This window comes from Dipodomys spectabilis, unplaced genomic scaffold (assembly GCF_019054845.1).
Source record: "Dipodomys spectabilis isolate Male_0828 unplaced genomic scaffold, ASM1905484v1 ptg000001l, whole genome shotgun sequence".
NCBI lineage: Eukaryota > Metazoa > Chordata > Mammalia > Rodentia > Heteromyidae > Dipodomys > Dipodomys spectabilis.
The window spans coordinates 30,253,516-30,268,663 of record NW_024870678.1 but is presented as its reverse complement, the minus strand read 5'-3'; the positions used below and the strand labels follow the sequence as shown (position 1 = coordinate 30,268,663).

The window sequence follows — 15,148 nt, the reverse complement described above, 5'->3', positions numbered from 1 at the left end:
TCCTAAGCTAAAGTCAGCATTAACTTTACATTTTACCATGTAAAGGAGATTTTATTCCATAATGACACTATTTTAAATCTTTTTTTTAACTATCTGTCCCCTTAAGCCAATACAAGGACAGAACAATGATACATAGCATTGACAAGTTCAGGAAAACAAAATGCATTCTTACAAATTTTTGCATAGTAAATCATACTTAAATATAAACCACCAGGCTATTATAGCCAATATCCCATTGGGAACAAAAAAATTAGATGCATTGACAGATAAGAAAAACAGAAAATTGTTACACTTCTGAGCTAACTGAAGAAAAACAATCTGAAAAATACTTTTTAAAAATATGATTTAGAAAGAGAGAGAGAGAGAGAGAGAGATTGAGAGAGATTAGAAAAGCTGGAAGTGGAGCTGTGGCTCAACTGGTAGGGCACTAGCCTTGGGCTGAAGAACAGTGCCCGGGCCCAAGGTTCAGCCCCCACAACTGACAAAATACAAATACAAATAAAAAAAATAAAAATATGATTAACATGTATTATCCTTTTATTTTTTCTCTAATACTTTCTGTTTTTCAAATTTCATTTTTATACATCATTATTCCTATTGGGTACTAGTGGCTCCACTGTAATCCTAGATACTAAGGAGGCTGTCATGGGGAAGATGGCTGTCAGTGGACAGCTGGGGCAGAAGAGTCCACCAAACTCCATTTCTAAGTTGACCAGCAAAAAGCAGGACTAGAGGCATGGCTCAAGTAGTAAAAGTGCCAGTCAATAAAGCAAGCCTCAGTACTGTTAAAGCAATTCTCAGTACTGTAAAAGAAAAAAAAAAAAGCCAGGCATTGGTGGCTGATGCTTATAATCCAGACTATTCAGGAAGCTGAGATCTGGAGGATCATGGCTCAAAGCCAGCCCAGGCAGAAAGTCTGTAAGACTCTTATCTCCAACAAACCACTCAGAAAAAGCTGGCTCAAGTAGTAGGCACTAGCCCTGAGAAAAAATAAGTTTAGGGACAGTGCCCAGGCCCTTAGTTCAAGCCCAAGCAAAAAAGAATAAAAATAGAAAATAATAAAGGGGAAAAAAAAGCACTATGCTTTTGAATTACTACTTTTTAAGCCACATTGATGCTTTTCATTGTTAAGTTACCTGACTTGAAAAGAGGCTGTGCTATTGAACTACAACAGCTGCAGAACACAGCACACAAACTATGCAACTAAAGTCTCAAGAGTACTCTAGAGGGGCTGGAGGTGTGGCTCAACTGGGAGAGCAGCAGCCGAGTAAATGTGAAGGTCTAAGTTTAAACTCCAATACCGTAAAAGGAAAAAAAAAATTTCTATAAAGTTCTATACACAAAGTTAACATTTTCTATCAGCCCACTCAATGTCTAGTTATTTGGGTTGTATATTTATACATTTAAGCTAAATGTTATAAAACATTTGATATGAAGCAGACAAAAACTTTCAAATGATGATGGGCACAGCAAATTAGGTGGACCTCAGAATTCCAGTATTTAATATAATGCTTTCAAAGGATAACTGATGAAACTGTAAACAGCATCTTAAAAATAATAAACTGACTAGCAATGTACATATGACACTAAAAACACAACCTAATAACAAATAATCCTTTAGTATCCCTTATAGGTGAGCTTGTTTCCACAAAATATGAAAAGAGATAAGCTACAAACAAACTAATGATTTCTTTAGTCTTGAGAGAAGGAAGTCAAAACTTACATGACCAAAGTGAGAATCATAAAACCCACTAATAAAATGTGTCACTAATCATAGGCAAGGTGAGTTAAAAGCAAAACTCAAAAATTTAAAGGAAAAGATATGAAATATAAAACAGAAACCAAATTTGGTTTCAGAAATTTTATGTTGGTTGGAATGTTTTTCTAAATACAGGATACAAAATATTCAGGCAATTGATGTTATTTGATTTAAAAAATTTGAAAACTTTGGACAAAAAAAATTGAAAACTGTTAGATGACAGTCAGTCATACCTGAAATGCTAGCTACTCAGAATGCTGAATGTGGCAGGATTATAGTTTAAAGCCAGCTTGGGCAGAAAAGTTTGTAAGACCCTAGTTCAAAATTAACCAGCAAACACAGGTCAATGAATGAATCTGTAATTCATCAATACAGATGAATGAAATGAATGAAAGAAAACATATAGAAAAGAGAAATAAAAAGGTAGAATGGATAGAAAACAAAAGAAATACTGTGAGAGAAAGTAAGTTTTGGAAGAACATGATGAGTTCAGAATACAGAAAAAAATTTAAAGGAGGGGAGAGACAATGGTAGAGCTACTGGCATAATCCTCACAGAAATAGTATATACATAATCCTAAAATTTCCTTAAAAGATGCAATGCTGACAAATGTTGTGATTATGAAAGAATTTATTAGGGAGTTAATAGGTTAAGAGTCTGACATTAGTGAAAATTTCTAACATTAGTGAAAAAATTGGTGACAAAGGTGGAAACAACTTAAAATCAAAAGTACACACTCTAGTCCTGAGCACTGTCCCTCTTCAGCTCAAGGCTAGCGCTCTACCAATTGAGCTACAGCGCCACTTCGGGTTTTCTGGTGGTTTATTGGAGATAAGCGTTTCATGGACTTTCCTGCCTGGGGTGACTTTGAACCTTGATCCTCAGATCTCAGCCTCCTGAGTAGCTAGGATTACAGGCGTGAGCCACCGGCACCTGGCTTCAAAATATTTCTTTTAGCATAAGCTTTTATACTTTCCAGGAATTTGACAACTTATGATTCATTTATTTCTTTTAAAATGCTGAATTTACTGGCATTAGGTGTTACCTACAGACATGCACTAATGCATTTCAGGAAGTCCATCATCATCCAGTTTCTTCACTGACTTCAGTGACTACAGTGTGCTTGCACAAGCCAAGACAGTTATGACGGCATCAGCTTACATGACCCATCACAGCATTTCCTCATTAGTTCCTCTCTATTTCTATAGCAAACAGTGATAACTTCTTTTTCATGGCTGGCATCACTAATTTATGTCCTTGCTTTTCTTATCACTTTGACTGTAGGTTTATCAATTTTAATGATCATCACAAAATCCAACTTATTTTCTTAATTTTCTTTACTGTTATCTATTTGGTAAGCTTTGCTCTTTATTTCAGTTCAACAGCTTATTCTGAATTTAATTTCCTCTATCTTCTAGTTTTTTGTGGCATATGCTGGAGCCACTGATTTGCAATTTTTCTTGTTTTCTAATATAAGCATTCAATGCTGTAGTGGACCCATTAGTGGAAACCCACATACCTAAATGTAATATTTTTCTAGTTCAAAGTAGTTTCTATGTTCTCTGTGTTTCTTCTTTGACCTTTAGAAGTATGTATTTCACTTTTTGGAGTACTTCAAAATTTTTCTATCTCTTCTTTACTAATTGATATCTAATTTAATTCTAACACAGTAAAAGAACCTATTTAAATACTTTTAAAGTTGCTGAGATTAACTCAGGGCACTGAGTATGAACTGTCCCATGAGACTTCCATGTATAGTTTTACTGCTGTTGAGTAACAACTTTGATACATACTACTGATATAACCCTTTCAGCTATTTTTGATTAGTGCTAATATTAATTTTTCTATCTTTTCTACCATAGCTTTATTTTTAAAAGTGGATTTCTTATAGACAGATAGTATCTACTGGGGATATGTAATTTACAAATATGATGGTTGATATAATGACATTTAAATTGTTCTGTTTTGGTCCCTACTTCTCCAATCTATTGATGATGGCTTTTTCTTCTGCTGCTTTGCTTTGGGTATTTAAAAAAAAAATCTTTCCCCTTTTGCTTCATCTTTTGGAATTGCTGCTATTGTTACTTTAGGACTTGCACTGCAGTCTTCATCTTAATATATTTTGCCTTCACATATTATTATAGTGCTTCACACCAGTATGATAATCTTATAACAGTATTCTCTTTTGCCTTTTAGGCAACTGTCCATATTTTAATTCTATATATTACAAGCTCTTATCATACGTTTTATTACTTGAATAATAACCTCTTACAGAGACTCAAAAAAACCAGAAAGGTTTTATATAGTCCCACATTATTATCATTTGAACTTCAACTTGAAGGGTGGCCATGTGGTAAATATCCATAATTCTAGCTGAGGAAGGAGAACTACATACATTTTTTTAAGTCTCCAAAAATAAATAAATAAACAAAATTTAATTAAATTATCTTGATTAGTGGTAAAGGAAAACTCTTTATGATCAGGATTACTATGCTTATATTGCTGTAATTAATGCATCTTCTATTTGAGTTACCAAATTCTTTCAATGTGGAAGCATATTTTATCTTAAACGAATAGGTAAAACAATTTATATGCTTCCTAGCAACAATTTCTGTTACAACTGGAAACTAAAAACCTTACTACTGTCTAAAATTATCGTTTCTAGATTCCATTTAACATTGAAAGAAGCCATAGTTCCATGACAAACTATCTTATTCTAAGTTTGATTGAGAATATACACAATTAGTAGGTATCTTATATTATATCACTTAACAAGAAAGCTATTCAAAGCTGTCCTTTGAATGACTCAGGAGTTGACTTAGAGGAGGTTCACCAATGGGAGATTAGACTATTAAAGTAAGGAAGTAACTTTAGTGGACTAATGTATATCAAGTGTGGTTAAATCACTGAGTACCCAGTAAAACTAAAATTAAGAATAAATTGTTTACCTCAGAAACTACTAGTGAATAATCTGAAGTGAATGCACTTGAGTATCCTGTATCTGATTTTCAGATTCTGGAATACCTGTATAGGTTTTTCCCACGGAACATTCTTAATCCCAAAATAAAAAATAATTCCAAACCTTTAGAATAGTTACCAAAGTTTCAAATTTCAGAGCTTTTTCAATTTCAAATTTTCAGATTACTGTACTGAAAGAAAGAATCAAGCATTTGTCCTGCTTTTGTTTTTGAACTGCATTACTGAATAGCCAAAGTACAAACACAAAGCATATAATAGGAAGTTTCCCTTCACTAAAGTGTCCCAGATACAGACAAGGAGTGATAAAATATATTTTGCAACTACTATGCTTAAAAGATCAGGTCTTGAGCACCACTGGCTGCCAGTGTCAGTAACGGCTGAAAAAAGGTTCCTTTTGTCAGAAGAGTATAAGTTGCATCTTGAAATCATATTCTTATAAATGAAAAATAAACCTTTATCTCATTGAGCCTTGGTGAACTATCCAATTTATAGACAATTTGAGGAAGAAAGATACTAGAGACAGAAATATTCAGCATCTAAGAGACCCTGTCTTCAATAAATATGTAACCAAAAAGGAGTAAGGCAAGGCAGGGAAGCAAAGAGTAAGGAAAAGGCTTCAGATTAAGATTTACTGATCAGAGATTTTATTTAGCTCTTAAAGTAAGCAACTATAAATATCTACAGAATACTCTCAGTTCTATAAAAGAGAAAATATATTTACGAATCTGTTATCTGTTTTCAAATGCACAGAATCTCTCAGGAAAAACAGAGTCTGGAAACCTAACACTTATAAGGAAATTAGATGAACAAATGTGAGGGATCAGAGAGGACTATGACTATATTAATGGGAGCAAAAACACTGAAAATATTTTAGTGCAATTACAAAACCTATGTAACTAAGTTAAAAGCAACCCTAAACTCAACTAAACCTAAACTGAAATTGAAAATTAAGTTCTTAGAGAATGTACTTTGAGGGCTGGGAACGTGGCTCAGTGGTAGAGCGCTTGCCTTGCATGCATGAGGCCCTGGGTTCGATTCCTCAGCACCACATAAACACAAAGAAAAAAGCCGGAAGTGGCACTGTGGCTCCAGTGGTAGAGCACTAGCTAGCCTTGAGCTGAAGAGCTGAGGGACAGTGCCCAGGCCCAGAGTTCAGGCTCCACGACCAGACCCCCTCCCCACCCCCCCCCAAAAAAAAAGAAAGAAAAAGAGAATGTACTTTGAATTAGAGAAATGACAAGATCTTTTATTAGCTCTTACCTCATCATATGTATATCTGTAGTCTGCTTTCTTTGACTTGAGGTCCCATAAGACTACTGTTCCAGATTCAAAGCCAATCAAAAGCTGTAATAAAAGAAAAGTGCACATTACCTAGGAATAATATAACTATTATACAAAATGTGTACTTGATAACAATAACTCTAATTCTTATTCCTATGCTTTAAGCATAAAATTATAACTAATTTTATAGATGACAAATGGTAGCATTTCATTGCATACTTACATGCCTTTGATATTCAGGGACTCAAAATATAATTGATATTTAAAAACTAAAATAGTACTATTTTGAAGGCCTAAATATTGGGAGCCTAAGGCAAGAAAACCTCGACTTGGACACCAGCCAAGGCTACGCAGTGAGACCCTGTCTCAAAAAAGCAAGAGCTAAAGAATTCAGTGGTAGAACCCCTGCGTAACATGCAGAAGGTCCTAAATTTAATCCTCAGCACTTGAGGGTTTTTTTTTTTTTTAAAAAAAAAAGCAGCATCAGTGGGTACTGTATATGGATACAGCTGTCTACAGTATCAATAATCAATTTGTATTAGAGAAAAAGTATCACAATGGTAAAATGAAAGAAGTCAGTGTGCATAGTACATATCCAACATGTGAAAGATAGAATATCTAATTTGTCATTGGTAAAATTGGGAGTTCTAATTAAAAATCTGTTGAAAAATTTAAACAGACAAGGAAAATACCTATATAACATGGAGTATTAAACTGTAAAGAAAAATGAAATTATGTCATTTACAGTAAAGCAGATGAAACTGAATATCATGTTGAGCAAGATATGCCAAACTAATTATCTCAATGTTTTCATTTAGTTGTGGAATAAACACAGACACACACACACACACACACACACACACACACAATGAATATAACTGTGGGAGTGTTTATGGAAACAAAAGGAAGAAAGAAGAGAATGTTGGAAGGTAAATAATATCAAAAACATTGTGTATATGTATGAAGATGGCATAGAGAACCTATTGAAAACTACTGAACAAGGAGTTAGGGGAAACCAATTGTTCTCTGTGTAAAACTACATGTAATAAAAATCTTAAAAAGAGACTTGAATTACTACATTAGCACAGGGCTTGATGCATAAATTCACTAAATGGTAATTATTACTATTTTAAGCCATTTTCTACTAATGTCCAATCTTTCTCAGCTAGGACATTTGCTTCATGTAGGGATAGGCACACATGAGGTTAGCTTTGAAGGACATGTTCTCTTACCTTGTATCATATTCATACTTTTTCCCTAAGTAAATGCTGCACATATAAGAAAAGTGTCAAACCACTCACCAAAGTTACAGTGAAAAATGTCAGAGATCTTTGGAAATACTTTTCTATAAGAAATTGATGACTAGAAAATATATTTAACATCCTAATATTTCAAAAATGTTTCAATGAGAATAACTCATAGAACTGAGTATATAAAGCTAGGTTAAAAAATGAGGATGACAGAGTTACACATAATTTATTCATTACATAAATCAAGTATATGCTGAATAATACTATTTTAGTAGTACATTGGATACTATGCAATATACAGACTTGCATAAAAGCTATATCTGTGCTAAAAGTCAAGTTCAGAGAAACTGAGATATGTACACATTTCTCAAAAAGGCAATGAATAAAAAAATGCAAGATGAAATTTGCATGACTAAAGTACTAATGAATGAAATGAAATTTGCATGACTAAAGTACTAATGAATGAAAAAGTGAGAGAAAATACTTTCTGTCAGGAATGTGAGGAAGACATACAGAACTTTTTAATCTGGAGTAGTACATGTGCTGAGAGACACTGGTGAGAAAGAACTGCAAATGCATAGAAGCAAAAAATAATAGTTCAAACTGAGAAACAAGTATTTGCATCAGCATACCACTTGGTTAAAGAAGTTCTCAAAGCTACATCCTAAGAAAATTTCATTTAAGCTGTGAGATGGTGAAGACCAATAGGAAAGAAAGTTCTCATGAAGGCAACTTTTAAGATTGAAATGACAAGTGATTAAAGATTAAGACTGAAATCTAGAAGTGTCTGGATGAAGGAGCCCTACAGCCCTATGGGGACTGTGATGGAAGAGATCTGACTGTGAATCAGGCCAAAGAGCTGATTAGTGTTTGGATACCAGTGGAAAACCCCGATTGTGTGTTTGAGTGTTTGGCCTTCTGCAGTTGTCAGGTCAGAAGACAGGAAAAGTCTCTGTGTTTATTTATTTCTGTGATTCTTGGCATCCTGGCTCTGTCACTGAAACTGCCTACTTCAGTACTTCCTGATTTCTTGTTATCTACCTCTTGGTAAGTGCCCAGAACTCCCTTAAGGGAGCCCAGGGACAATCTGAGGCTACAAAAATAGAGGTTGGTGAGACATCTTCAGGGTTTAATCATGTCTACTGATTAACCCATGGTGGTGTTGATAATTAATTTTAATAATAAAACTATTAAATATGAGATATGACTGCAGAGGCATTTCTTCATCCGTTGCTCAGGAATCTGCTGGTTGGAACCAGCACTTGAACTATGATAGTCATTAGGAGGCTGACCAGAGAAAGGATAGTCGCTGGCAGGATGTATAGAAATGTCTTGGTAAGCAATCCCAAGTGGGAGGGATGTTTTCATTCTCTCACCATGCCTTCCACTCAAAATGCCTAACTTTAAAAAAAAAATCTTCTATGAAAGAAAATGCAATGGGAATTCAGGTGAATGTATATATGCTTTATATAAAGTTGCTTTCAAGTCACATAGCTTCATGGTTATAAGTTAACTGCAAACAGTCCAGTGATCCTATTCTTTTCCAAGTGCCAATAAAGTATTAAATAATTTATAAGGTTGACCTCTCCCACTAACTGAAATGAAAACTTCAGATAAATCCCTTTACAAAATGCAGTATTGCTTCACTGATTTCTGTCAGCAATAAGCTTTCAAATACTTATTTTGATTAACATCATAATATTGCACAGGTAAGAAATATATCATTAGTAGAACTCCCATTCACAAAAAATACAATTCATGATTTTAAACGTACTACTAAGCTTAAGCTAACAAAAGCTAGATATTGGAGATGAAATGGTTTCACACTACAAAAAACTGATGTATATTTGAAAAAATCTTTAGGATCAAGCATGATGGCACACACCTGTATTCCCAACTACCTGAGAAGTGGAGATAAAGGATACCTGTGAGTCTGAGATGAGCTGAGGCAAAGTTAGCAAGAGACCCTTATCTGAGAAGCAAACTGAATATAAAAGGACTGAAGTGGGCTCACGTCGGAGAATGCTTGCTTAAACCCCAGCACCACTAAAACAAACAAAACTTTCACTTTATTAACTAGGATTACTTATAAAGAAAACTCAAGAAAGATGAAATACAGTTGTAACTCCCACATATGATAACATTATTAAACATTGCTTACATAAATAAAATTAGAGGAAATAGTCTGAATAAGCTAAATACTGACTAATAACTTATCACTGTATTTATTAAAGTTTACTTATGCTTCTAGCATATTTTGTCCCTCCAATTACAAATCATTCTAATCTCTTCACTTGTTCTTTATAAGGAATAACAAGTCAACAAGTATATATGGTTGATATGCCAACTTTATTAGAAATTTCAGCTTTTTGTCTCAGGTGTAGTCCTGTTTGAACATTAAAAATGAAATTATTATGCATTTAAGTAACAAATATTTACTTAGAAAAAAATTTCTACCTTCCCTTCATCCATTGGATTATCACTTATATGAACAACAGGTCCTGGGTGGGATTTAGATGACCTGAAAAAGAAATCATTAAGATTTTCTTTCTTTAAATTTTCAATACGGGTACACATTCACTACAGTAAAAATAACTTATAACAGAAGAAACTATTTCAGTAAATAGTCATTTGCAGACATAGTTCTTAATATACATCAACACAGTAACTGGAAAAAAAATCTATTTTTTATGTAGGAAAGAATCTTCAATGTAATCAGAGCAGCAAATCTATTTTCACTGTAAAATTCTTAAAGTTAATATCTTTAAATAATTCAGCATTTAAAAGGTATCAGCATCTTACTTTACTAGCCTTCAATTGGGATATCTCACCCAACTATACAGTTTATAATTCTTAATTCACTATCTTAAAAATTAGGAATGTCACTTATACCTTTGCAGGGAAAAAGAGTCACAGATAAGAACATTGTTGAAATAATATCTATATAGTAGCAAATACATAGTCTGTGCAGGCTAAAATCTCACTTCACTAGAATCATTGGTAAAACTATAGACATTTACAACAGCCTGACCCACTAGATGTCGTGGTCAACTCAGAAGCAAACTGAAAACCTACATTACCTAGGGACTGATAGATATGGTAATAACATCCCCACCACAAGAAGGAAAATACTACTACAGCTATACCAATACACACATAAGAGAGTTCACAAAATTATTCTGTCAAAAGATGTGAAAACTATGGAATAGAACAGAAAACTACTTGTTTAAAAATAAAAGTTAATATTTAAAAAAGATCCTTGCCAATATCTTTAGACTTTCATTTTTATGCTTCAAGAACAGAACAAAAACTTCCAGAGCTGAGAGCTACTGGCTCATCCTTGTAATCCTAGATATTCAGGAAGCTGAGATCTAAGGATCACAGTTTGAAGCCAGCCCAGGCAAGAAAGTCCTTGAGACATTTATCTCCTATTAACCACCAAAAGACTGGAAAGAGAGCTAAAGTACTCCCCATTTTGAGCAGAAGAGCTAAGTGTCAGTGTCCAAGCCCCCAATTCAAGCCTTAATACTGGCACCAAACAACGACAAAGTAGAACAAAACAAAAAAACACAATCAAAAGAAACAAACAAACAAAAAAAACCCTTGCAGAAAGAGGTAAGGTATCAAAACATTTTAAGAAAGCGTGTAAAGCACTATAGATCCGTAGGATTTCATTTTTTGTTAATATGATTTAAATAATAACATTGTATCAAAATTAAATAAATTAGTTTTAAAAATAATTCTGTAACATTTTAATTTTAGCAAATATATATTTACATACACATAATTTGTTAATCATTAAAACACACCAAAGAGGGCTGGGAAGGTGGCTCAGTGGTAGAGCACTTGCCTTGCATGCTCGAGGCCCTGGGTTCGATTCCTCAGCACCACATAAGCAAAAAGAAAAAAGCCGGAAGTGGTGCTGTGGCTCAAGTGGTAGAGCACTAGCCTTGAGCTGAAGAGCTGAGGGACAGTGCCCAGGCCCAGAGTTCAGGCCCTACTACCGGACCCAAAAAAAAAAAAAACACACCAAAGAGTATAGTGTATAACAGTACATATCTATAATTCCAGCACTCAACAGACTGACACTGACACAGGTTTATAACTTTGAGTGTAGCTTGAGATTTACAACAATGCACCCTATCTCAACAAAACTAAACAAACAAACCAAAAATTTAAAGGGTAGCTTTAGCTCAGTGTTTTCTAAACACTAGTGGAAACCCACTGTGGATCATATCCAACATTTTTAAAAGAAAGATAATTGGGAGATAAAGAAATAGAAAAAAACCTGAGCATTTCTTTACCTAACAAGAAGAAACTTAAGTTTTGTTTGGCATATATAATGGTGCCTACTTATCTGTATATATGAATAGAAAGCACGTAAATTTATAAAATACCATAACAGAACAATGATTACAAAAGACCAACAACTATGAGTTTAATATTAAGAATGTCTGATACATATTAATTCCATCTGATTTACCAGTAGACTGTTACATAATGTTATCACCAGATAAAGACTGTTACTTTCATAAATGAAAATTTGCTCACACTCACAGTTCAATGGCTTTATTCCACATAATGACGTAACCGGAGAGTGTGAAGGACTCCACGTTGACGATGTGAATATTACCTCGTTCAGTGCCCACATAGAGCCACTTACTCTGGAAAGGCAGATGGCAAAAGGTAACCCTGTGAGAAAAAGGATATCCCCAAAGGAAGTTAGAAAAATGCCTTGTAAATTTTAATCACTGCATCGGAGGGGTAATCAGAATACAAGTAATTCAGGAAAGTCAAAAATCATATAGAACCATCAGATTTATATATCCAATGTGATTTAACATTTAATTATGCTAATTCAACTTAAAAAAATTGACGGCCTCACAATAAACAGTGTGGTAGGATCGAAAGAGGATGAGTTCTGAAGTTAGAAGACATTTCAAATCTGGATATGTCACCTACTGTGTAAACATGAGCACATCACAAATATAACTTTTAGCCATAGCTATTACTCAGATGACCCTTGGTGAAAGCACACAAATAACACACAACAATAATAATGTGATTTGCTTTTCCCATTAACACACAAGTAATTATACAGAATTTTCAAGATGAAAATACCATGAAGTAAACACATATGTAACTTATGCTCTCATTCTTTTAAACAGAGAATTACTTAAGTTTTATACATTTTTTTTGGGGGGGGGTCCCGTTGTGGGGCCTGCACTATGGGCCTGGGTACTGTCCCTCAGCTCTCCAGCTCAAGACTAGCGCGCTACCACTTGAGCCACAGCGACACTTCGGCTTTTTTCTTTATGCTTATGTGGTGCTGAGGAATCAAACCCAGGGCCTCATGCATGCAAGGCAAGCCCTCTACCACTGAGCCACCTTCCCAGCAGTTTTATACATTTATATTTTGAATGTTTTATATAGTTACATATACCTTCTACAGGATTATACAAATTTATTATGATCAGATTAGTTCAACGGAAAATATATTACTGTATTTATGTTCTAAGCACTGTCCCTCAGCTCTTCAGCTCAAGGCTAACACTCTACCATTTGAGCTACAGAACTACTTCTGGTTTTCTGGTGGTTTATTCAAGATAAGAGTTTCACGGACTTTCCTGCCTGGGCTGGCTTTGAACCGTGATCTTAGATCTCAGCCTCCTGAGTAGCTAGGATTACAGGTGTGAGCCACCAACGCCCGGCTTCAACTGTTGATTATTAAAAGCTAAGACTCCTACTTCCTAGATGCTGGGGTAACTAAGATTGAGAATGAGATTAGATTCTCACTAATTAGATGTGCTAGAGATTTGTTAAATGCAATCAACACTGTCCTTCTGCTCCTTTTTGTTTTTGCTGACAAGGATGTTCATCAAGGTGTAAGTAGTAAAAGAAATGCATGACAACAGTGGAGACATACAGAGTTATTTATTTATTCTCAGGTTGCTCCTGGGCCTCTCAGGTGATAAGAGGTAGTAAAGCAGCATTTCCTACTTCCTAGATTCCAGACATGGGGTATAAGTCTAGCATTTTCCCAAACATTTTGTAAACATCCAGGTCTTTGTATTAAATACTTTTATGCTAATTACGCCTACACTGGTTTCTGTTCCTGTATCTGAACACTAACAGAGCAAAAAAGTGCATTTAATTCATGGTGTAACTAAATTATGGTTTTTAGTGACTATTAACTGTCATTTTGAAATGAATCTTGTTAAAGTATTTACTTAATGATTTAAAGCCGAAAAAGGTTGAGAATTTTTCTTGTGATTGTACAGAAAGCTTTTTTCTGTACACTCTTTCTGCACTATACACTGTACCCTAAATATGTGACAAAGCTTTGAGATTTTATTCTTTAGAACATGATAGATAAACTTTCACTGTTGTTCGTCAGTGTTTCAGTCAGGTCTTACAGGCTTTTAAACACTTTCAGTGATGCATCCTTTGATATTTAATCATTAAAATTTCACACAATTTCATTATATTCATATCATACTTTCTATTGTTTGTCAATGGCTGTTTGCCATTTCATCTTCCCTAGACAATGACATCTATGTCGATCCAGAATTTATCACAATATTTGTATGGACACAATAAACTTGTTCAAGAAGTAGAAGAACAGTATATATTCTTTGGTATACACTTAAATTAACCATACAGTTTATTGACTTGTTACAAATAAAAATTTACATCTGCATTAATGAGCATAAAAATATATTAAAGACAACACCATCAAGTTGAAACAACTTATAAATATGCTAAAATGATTTCCATTTTATGTGTAGCACCATATATCTTTTCTGATAATCTGTCACAATAACTTTAAAACAATCTTCATCCTATCAATAACTCAGAAGCATTAAAGTAAATATTTTACAAACTAAACTTTAGAGATCCTTAAAAGCTTTATACTTATAAAATAATAGTTTCACATTTATATTAATTTCAAGCTATTCTTTGATATGTACACATCAATATTTTTAATTGTTTAAACATTTTAGATGTTATAGGAAAGCCACAACATTACTCTTTCTCATGAAACAAAACAATGTTGGCCTTGTACCTCTGGATCACTCCTGTAATCCAAGCTACTCAGAAGGCTGAGATCTGAGAATCATGGTTTGAATTCAGCCTGGGCAGACAAATGTGAGAGACTCTTGTCTCCAACTAATCAGAAAAAAGTTAGAAGAGGTGTGGCTTAAACGACAGCGCCCCAGGCTTGAGTGAAAAAGCATGAGGCCCTGACATCAAGTTCTTAGTACTGGCACAATAAAAACAAAGAAACAAAAAAGCCCCAAACAACAAAACAGAAAATCCTAATGTAACATAAATTACTATCAAAGTAACAAAACATCAACAAGTGAAAACACTGAATATCAAACAGGAGTATAATATAGAAATAATAAATAACTTCTGAAGAAATTGTCCCTTTTTCATATTGCATTTCAGAAAACTCTTTTGCTAATGGCCTTGGGGAATGAAAACTCCATGAGCTGTATTACACAACAGATGATGGGATAAACTGAAGCTACAGGGTACTCTTCAGTAGAATTCATTTGCATTTTTTCATGGAAAGTGTTATCCTTTATCCACTTTTCTATTATTCATGCTTTACTGAATTTTATTGAATAGGTGTACTCAATACCTTATGGCCTCTTGGCATTTTTTTTTATCAAAAATGTTTCTCATTTGTGCCCATGTACACAAAGACACATAGGACCACATTTGTGCATTTAAATAAACTTTCCATGTTAAATGAAAGTCTTCTTTTCTTGTTTCCTCTTTTCCCAAGAATATGCTCTATGAGTCTTACTAAGAACTGGAATATGTTTCCATATCATTCCTTCACGTTTATAAAATGCACAAATTAACACAT

At 34.1% G+C, this 15,148-nt stretch overlaps 1 protein-coding gene across 5 annotated transcripts in view; it reads right to left on the bottom strand.

Moving 5' to 3' along the window:
• The window catches only part of Stxbp5 (syntaxin binding protein 5), a 104,306-nt gene that overhangs the window by 61,135 nt on the left and 28,023 nt on the right, over positions 1-15,148 (bottom strand). For all 5 annotated transcript variants that reach the window (XM_042686654.1, XM_042688033.1, XM_042688703.1 and 2 more), the window contains exons 5-7: positions 11,827-11,961; positions 9,727-9,790; positions 5,999-6,082 (exon numbers count right to left, since the gene is read on the bottom strand). In XM_042686654.1, the coding sequence (XP_042542588.1) occupies positions 5,999-6,082; positions 9,727-9,790; positions 11,827-11,961 (283 nt within the window). The remainder of the gene's footprint in view (positions 1-5,998; positions 6,083-9,726; positions 9,791-11,826; positions 11,962-15,148) is intronic.